Below are 9,014 nucleotides of genomic sequence, written 5' to 3'. Positions count from 1 at the left end.
TTCTTCCTGCTTTCCCTTTCGCCTCCCTGCATTGTGCCTACATATGCAAATTAACCGCCATTTTGTTGGCAGTTAACTGCCATCTTAGTTGGCAGTTAATTTGCATATAGCCCTGATTAGCCAATGAAAAGGGTAGCATCGTACACCAATTACCATTTTTCTCTTTTATTAGTGTAGATGATATAGATATGAATGAGTAATTAAATATCAAACTATGGTCAACCTCATTAATTATTAGGGAAGTGCCACTCAAAACTACAATGAAATACCACATCACACACTAGGAAAGCTAAAATAATAACTATTTTAGGTGAGTATGTGGACACACTGGAACTCACATTGCCGGTGGAATTGTGAAATGTTGCAGGCACTTTAGAAAAAAGTCTGGCAATTCCTCAAAATGTTCAACATGGATTTATTATATGGCCCAGCAGCTTCATTTGGAAGTATATCAGTTGAACTACTGTAACAAATACTATAAACTGGGTATGTTATATACAACAAGAATGTTTTCCTCAGCAGGAGGTTGGAGGGCCAAGATGAAGGTGCCCACAGATCAGGTGTGTGGCAAGGGCCCACCTTCTGATTCAGGGCCAGCCCTTCTTGCTGTTTTCTCACATGATGGGAAGGGAAGGGAGTTTTTCTCAGGCCTGTTATAAGGGCACTAATCCCATTTATGAGCCTTCAAGACCTAATCGCCTCCCAAAGGCCACATCTCCTAATTACTATCACCTTAGGGAGCAGGATTTCAACGTAAGAATTTTAGAGAGACATAATCAGACCGTGGCAGTATATATCCAAGATAAATGAAACCTATTTCCACACAAAAACGTGGGCATGAATGTTCATAGCAGAATTATTCAGAATAGCCAGAACCCGAAAATCCATCAACTGATGAACAACAAAATGTGGCACAAACATGTAACAAATATTATTCAGCAATAAAAAGAAATGAAGTACTGATGCATACTACAGAATGAATGAACCTTAAAAACATAATGCTTAAGAGTCTATTCACGAAAGCTCACATTTTGTATGATTCCATGCATATGAAATGTCCAAAATAGGCAGAGAAAGTAGACCAGGGGTACCCCGGGCTGGGCAGAGAGGAGAAGCAGAGTAGAGGCTAATGGCGACAGGGTTTCCATTTGAGTTGATAAAATGTTTTTAGAGAATGGTGATGGTCGCACAACTGTGAATATCCTGAAAACTTCTGATTTATACACTTTTTAAACGCGTTTATATGGTATGTGAATTTTATCTCAATGAAGCGCTTATAAAAATATGACTTGTGATAAAACCAAGAAAGAGGTTGAGGGGTAGGTGCTGGTTAGTTGTTCGGCTGAAATAAAATATTGTGATCTGCTCATTTCTTGCCTATGCAGGTGCTCCTTCCATGCACTCCTCCAATTCCTTCAGAGCATCTTGAGACTGATTTCTACAGAAAATATTCTGCCCATCACCAGAAAGTCTAGTTCAGCTGGTAAATATTTGTTGATTTTGTGGAAGACAGTGTTCCACATGCCATGGGGAAATAGATAAGCTATAATCCCTGACTTCAAGAAACTTAGCCTAGCTCTGGCAGGTTGCTCAGTGGTTAGAGCAGTGGCCTGTGGACTGAGGGGATCCAGTTCAATTCCTGGTCAAGGGCATGTACCTAGGTTGCAGGTTCATCCCTGTCCCCGGTTGGGGCTTGAGCTAGAGGCAACCAATCGATGTGTGTCTCTCACATTGATTTTTCTCTTTCCCCCCTCCTCCCTTCCTTTCCCTTTTCCCCTCCTTTATACTCTAAAAGTCAATGGAAAAAATATCTTTGAGTGAGGATTATACATAAATAAACTTAGTCTAGGGACAGATGTTTTTAAAAAGTTTGTAAGATCAACTAAGGCCACTAAGACAAAGACTTAAAGTTTTAGAAAAAAGGATTTCTCACCTTGTTTGAGAAATCATGGAAGCATTTATGAAAGAGGGGACTGTTTAAGCTGAAGCAAGAGGTCTAAAATGTAGCATTTACCAGGTACTGAGAGCAAGTTGCTGCAGCCAGTTGAGCAAAGGATGGAGGGAGCACTTCGCCATCAGAACCATAGCCAGCTGAGAACCCACTGCAGCTCTAACCCTGGGCGTGTCACTGTGCAGGGATATGTCTGAAAGCTTCACCCCACTACATGTGTGCGATCCCACATCATGGGGAACTTCTAAGAAACACAGAACATGTCCATTCAACCTACGCCTCTGAACAGAGCTGTCCATGAGAACCTGTGATGACAGAAACGTTCTCTAACTGCACTGTCCAATATCGTAGCCATGGCCATGTGTGGCTGTAATGAGGAAATAAAATTTATGATTAAGTATCTATGTGGCTAGCAGCTCCTATTGGTCAGTGTAGGTCTAGAACAGCCGTGGGCAAACTACGGCCCGCGGGCCGGATCCGGCCCATTTGAAATGAATAAAACTAAAAAAAAAAAAAAGACCGTACCTTTTTATGTAATGATGTTTACTTTGAATTTATATTAGTTCACACAAACACTCCATCCATGCTTTTGTTCCGGCCCTCCGGTCCAGTTTAAGAACCCATTGTGGCCCTCGAGTCAAAAAGTTTGCCCACCCCTGGTCTAGAACCTTGAGTAGCTCTTAATGAACCACTCATAACATTACATGATGTCGAGCCAGTCCAGAAAGTTAACTTTAGAGCATCGTGGTCTTTGGGGATCATGAAGATCTACTTAACGTGAGACAGAACTTCACTTTTGTCTCCACCTTTGCATACCTGGCACATTAACTTTACTCTTGGCATTAAACCAACATTTATTGAGCCCCCATTAACACCAAGGTTAAAGTTAAACCTTTTCAAAACATAATCCAAGAATATGGAGCATCTGCACTTTTCAAAAACTTGCACAACTTATTTTGACAAGCCTGTGCAGATCCTATATAATAAAAGGTTAATATGCACGGCAGAACCACAGGTCACTATGATGTGCACTGACCACCAGGAGGCAGACGCTCAACACAGCAGCTGACGCGCACTGATCATCCACAGTAGTGCTAGGGATGTCCGAATGATGGCTTAGGCCTGCTTTCCAGGGGGTGGGGTAGAGGGAGCAGGCCTAAGCCATCACTTAGACATTCCCCAAGGGCTCCTGGACTGCAAGAGGGCACAGGCTGGGCAGAGGGACCCCCCCCTCCCTCCCCTCCCGGCCCAGTGCACGAATTTCATGCACCAGGCCTCTAGTAGGGAAATAAAATAAGATGTCAGAAGAGAAGAGACCCCAAAATAAAATAGCTATAAAAAACTGCTTGCTTAGAGAAATATGGGCTACAGGTCCACAACTGATATGGCTAGGTGGTGATTTCAAGGATGCAAGTCCTTTCTTCATTATTGGTCCACTGTCCTTGATAGTCACCTTCAGACCATGGCATTCTAGAAGGGGAAAGGGCTGGAACAAACATACCCATTCTTCTAATAGGCACACATCACTACTATTCACATTTCTTTAGCCGAAACTTAGTGAAATCACCTAGTTATAAGAGAGTCCAAAAAGTACTTATTCCCCCCTGCCCCAGATGTAAGGTAAATGTAACAAGCTAAAATATGGTGTTCTATTACAAAAAGACAAACGAGAGAATGGAAATTGAGAGATGAGTAGCAGTCTCTGCCAAAGAAAGCACAGTAATGTTTTGAATTTCACAATAATGCAAAATGCCTAGATTCCAGTGGTGAAACTGGAGGTGTAACTGGGCTAATCAAAAAATTACTTTTACACATCTACTCATTGACCAAAAAAAAAAAAAAACCCTCAAACATAGAACAAAATTTAAAAAATAGCCCTGGCTGGCTTGGCTCAGTGGATAGAGTGTCGGCTTGCAGACTGAAGGGTCCTGGGTTCAATTCCGGCCGAGGGCACATGCCTGGGTTGCAGGCTCGATCCCTAATGGGGGGCGTGCAGGAGGCAGCCGATCAATGATTCTCTCTCATCACTGATGTTTCTATCTCTCTATCCCTCTCCCTTCCTCTCTAAAATCAACAAAAATATATTTAAAAAAATTAAATTAGTGCTATTTATTTTTCTTTTCTGATCTAAATATTTTAAGTCTTATTTAAGGTAAATTAAACATGCACCTGTACCTAATAAAAATCAATCATAACCATCACACAGAATCAGAAACTTTATTTACTAAAACACTTTACATTATACTGTTATTGGACAATCATTTATTTAAAATATCCTAAATACTTACAAAAATAAATCAAATATTGCTTCTATTTTTCAAGTGTCAAAGTCTTTGCCATGGAAAATAGAAAGGACCTTTTATAAACTACACATTACAATTAAGCTACATCACGTTTAATAACTGCACACCATTGTCTTTTGCAGTTGTGCTTTAGTGCTTTACAAATTCCTAAACGACGTTTTCGCAATGTACAGGTTCACTATAAGACTGTATACATACAACCATATACACTCATTTTACACAGGAATGATTCTTGTTAAATATACACAGAGAGAACCTAACACGGTAATATTGGGCCCTATAAGCCACCCCATAGAGCCAGATGTGCCACTATACAGTAACAGGTATAGGTGTACAAACATTATCTAACATTCAAATCAGCACTCCAGTATCCAAGATGATACCTTCATGAGGAATGCCCAGTTTAATGTCTCTAGACAAGAATTTAATTCTTTTCTGTTGTTGTTAAATCTCACCCGAAGATAATTTTTTCCACTGATTATTAGAGAAAGTAGAAGGGAGGGGAGGAGGGGGAAGATAATGGGGGGAAGGGGAGAGAGGGAGAGAGAGAGAGAACGAGATGAGAGAGAGAGAGAGAGAGAGAGAGAGAGAGAGAGAGAGAGAGAGAGAGAAATATTGGCTGGTTGCTTGCCACATGCACCCGAACCTGGACTGGGGATCAAACCTGCAACCCAGGTATGCACCCTTGACAGGGAATTGAACCAAAGACCCTTTGGTGCATGTGCCAGTGCTCTAACCACTTAGAAACACTAGCCAGGACAAGACATTAATTCTTAATCTATACTAAATCATTAGTTCAACAGCCTTATTTATTAAAAAAAAAATACAGTGAACTTAAAATATTTCTCAATACTTTAAGTTAATCTCAGGGTAAACATCACTGCCATATGTATACATACTTTTCATTTTAAAAAGAGAAAGTAATATTAATTACACAACAAATGCTCAAAATAAAGATCATTTCCAAATGGTCTGTGGTTTTACTTTATTATCACTGGGACATTCAACTCATTACCACATAATAAATGCTAAATTTCTCTTCCCTGGTATATGCACTTAAGCATCACTTATAACACAGACATACATAATTCATGGTTTATGAGGAATATTTATAATGCTTTACCACCCACAGGGTGTCAATCTCACTCTATTAACCAGATGTGGAAAACAATCTCACTTCTGATCAATTCCTGAATTTCCATATGATTAATCACAATAATATAGAACTTTAAATTACATTAGTCTTGTATAAATATTTAAGTATCAAGCAATTTAAATTCTACTTATAAACTAGAAAAGTAGTAAATCACAAAATTTGCTTTTTCTCTATTGAGATAAAGAATCTAGCTTATTCATAAATTGCACAAATTACGTAGAAATTCCAAGTATAATCGAAAATTTGTGAGCAATTGAATTGTGAAAATATTAATTTATTGGCATTGATGTTTTACAATAACTTTCAGTAAAAGGGAGTTTGACAAGGTTGTTTATTTTCAATTATAAGCAAGTAGTAAATACCAAAGGAGCTCATGTCTTACACTGACCAAAATATTCTAAAATGCCATATATTTAGAAAATTTTAATTGGCATGCTAATACACTTTCATTTCACCAAAAGTCACAGGCACACAGAGACTATAAGGCTATATGAAGAAGCAAACCAACTATAAAACCGCACTGAAAAAAGACACCAAAATCTAAGAGGTAGTCAACAGAAGTAACCCTGATAAAACAAAATATCCTGACAGATGTGCCCTAATCTAAGAGACCAAAATACAGTATGGAAGCAATTCTTGTATTTTCAGTAATTAAAAAAAAATTACTGGTAGAGAATCAAAAAACCAAGAATCTAAATAAGTAACATTGCAAATTGGAACAATATTTATATTTTCAAGGAAAGGCAAAGAATAAACTCTAGACCCAAGGAGGTCTATAGCCTGCAGGCCAAATCTGACCTAACACTAGTCTTTGTAAGTAAAGTTTTACTGAAATACAACCACACCTATTTGGTTTACATACTGTGTATGGCTACTGCTTTCATACTTAAGGGCAGAGCTGATTTACCTGCCACCCCTGAACACATGGCCAACAACACCTAAAGTTACTACTATCTGCCCCTTTACAGAAAAGTGTGCTGACCCCTGCCTGGTCTATGCACAGCGGATAAGTGTGCAGCTGCTGAAAAATACTGGAAAGATGAACTGTGAATGTCACAACACAAGCTATTCCACTTTAAGGAACGCAAATGCTAGTTTTGCCACAATTCCTTTTCATACTGAAATAGTCCTGGCATTTTTTTCTTTTTACTTTTGTGGTCTAACAGCAAGGAGTGTTTCAATGTTGTTATAAGAAGAGTTAGCATGGCACTGTCCAGTAGAACTTTCTGCAATGATGGAAATATTTTATATCTGCACTAATTCTGTAACCATTAGCCAATGTGGATACTGAGCATTTGAACTGTGGCTGGTGCAACCAAAAACTTAATTTTAATTAGCTTAACTAAAATTGCCACATGTGGCTTGTGGCTACAATATTGAACAGCACATATTTTACTCATCTAATTAAAATTCCAACAAGTAACTCTTAAAAAATGAGAAAGTAACACCTCTGAAAATAACGGGCTTTGGGCAAAAACGAACTGAAAACCATAAACATAGCCCAAGACAGATTGTTTACTTATTAAACAAAATTAACTTGATTTCAAATTGTTTCATTGCTGCACCATTTCTTCTTAGGAGGCAAAATTATTATATCATTTTTAGCAGAAATCCTAATAATTTTATGCTTAAAAGTAAAATAATTATTGTTATTAATTATATTAAAGAGCATGTGGATGTTTCACACAAAGTATCACTTTATACTTTTAGCTTGTTTCCCACCAGAAAGTCACCTCTCATTAAAATCAGTTTATCCATTTACCCTTCCCATTTCCACCCTGCTGCATAGAAGCCCTTTTTATAGTAGGTAACAGAAGTATATAACCTCTTCTGAATCTGTAAAACTTCCTATTAGTCACTTTGCTATAGCAAAGTCATTTCAACAATCAAAACTTCCAAATGTCATATCTTCTACTTCACGATAAGATATACCTATTCAATGACAGAGTTAGAGGCTACAGGTCAAGTCTTGTATATATCAAGTAAAAAAATATAACTCTTATATAGTTCTACATGTGCCTACCTTAAGGTTATTTTTATATGGACCAAAACAATAAAATGAATATAAATGTATTTTTAAATTACTTATTACTGATTACACATTGCAAATTAACCAAGTTACTGACACAAATGAAAACACTAAACTAAAATATACAAAGTCAATTTGAAATTATAATAGTCTCAAAACACAAATGTTTAGATGGGTGCCTAATTACATCTTCTAATTATTCAAATGTGCTCCCTCAGAGAAATAGCTAATTGTAAAATTTGTTTTCAAAGTCAGCCAGCAAACTTAATTCCATGCCTCTTGAACAGCTGATATCCAGCATCATAAACATCTTTTTCAGTCTGGTAGTTGGTTGAAAGACACAAACTATTTTAAGGGCACTTCTGCTTGTTGTCTTTAGCAGTTTAATCAGAGGTTGCAGCAGGAACTTTTACAGAGAGATTTCTTCGGGAGTTGGTGATGTGCCGCTGCTGTGCTAGGAAAGACCGTGCGGGAGGACATGCAGCAGGGTCTTTGCCAGCCCCGCTGCTGCTCACAAGTCTAGATTCCATCCCCAGTTTCTGGAATGCTAGACTCTGAACAAAAATAAATAAAAAATAAAATGACTACTTAGAGTTAGATTTTAAAGTGCTTTTTACATACATAAAGTTATTTAATCCTCAAAACAATACTACAAAGCTGGTGTTGGCCTCATTTTTTAATTTAAAGAATAAGGGTGCAGAAGTTAATCTGGTACTGCTAGCAAGAAGAAAACAAGGGCATAAAACCTAGTTTCTCTATGTTAAGCCATTAAATATAAAATCATTAAAAACAGCACCTTAAAATAATGCTCTAAAACTAACTTTAATTACAAGATTAAAATAAAAAGGTTCCAAAGCAAAATTTTGCATTTGGGCAATCACTCCACCCACATTGAGCACCCATAACACAATATAAAAGTTTGGGTCAATGGTTACCTAAGTGTAACCCCTGGATTAACATTAGCACCAACGAGAACTTGTTAAAAAATGTAAATTCTACCTATAAATGCTACCCAAACCTAGTGAGTAAGAAGCTCTGTAGGTGAGTGCAATATTTTAACAATGTCTTCAGATGCATGCTTAAGGAAAACTAAGAAAACAATCCCATTCAAAATTGCTTCCAAAGAGTAAAATACCCAGGAATAAATTTAACCAAGAATGTAAAAGACCTATACTTGGGAAAGTATAAGACACCAAAGAAATAAATTGTAGAAGATACAAATAAGTGGAAGCATATTCCTTGTTCATGAATTGAAAGAATTAACATCATTAAAATGTCCATACTACCCAAAGCAGTCTATAAATTTAATGCAATTTCTATCACGATACCAATGGCATATGTCACAGAATTATTCCAAAATTTTATATGGAACCGCAGAAGATCCCAAATAGCAATATGATCTTGAGAAAAAAGAACAAAGTTGGAGGACTCACACTACCCATCATCAAACTGTACTACAAGGCCACAGTTATCAAAAAAGCATGGTGCCAAGCTGGTGTGGCTCAATGGTTGAATGTCAACCTATGAATCAGGAGGTCATGGTTTGATTACTGGTTAGGGTACATGCCCGGGTTG

The 9,014-nt window shown here is 37.6% G+C and overlaps 1 protein-coding gene across 1 annotated transcript in view; it reads right to left on the bottom strand.

The window, feature by feature from the left end:
* Positions 1 to 5,140: 5,140 nt before the first annotated feature.
* The window catches only part of HOOK1 (hook microtubule-tethering protein 1), a 59,159-nt gene continuing 55,285 nt past the window's right edge, over positions 5,141 to 9,014 (bottom strand). Inside the window, exon 22 of the mRNA XM_006768377.2 lies at positions 5,141 to 7,993. Within this exon, the coding sequence (XP_006768440.2) occupies positions 7,823 to 7,993 (171 nt within the window). The 3' untranslated portion in view covers positions 5,141 to 7,822. The remainder of the gene's footprint in view (positions 7,994 to 9,014) is intronic.

Source organism: Myotis davidii, unplaced genomic scaffold, assembly GCF_000327345.1.
Source record: "Myotis davidii unplaced genomic scaffold, ASM32734v1 scaffold79, whole genome shotgun sequence".
Lineage (NCBI taxonomy): Eukaryota > Metazoa > Chordata > Mammalia > Chiroptera > Vespertilionidae > Myotis > Myotis davidii.
The sequence above is the reverse complement of the archived record's forward strand: the minus strand, read 5'-3'. Positions and strand labels throughout refer to the sequence as shown.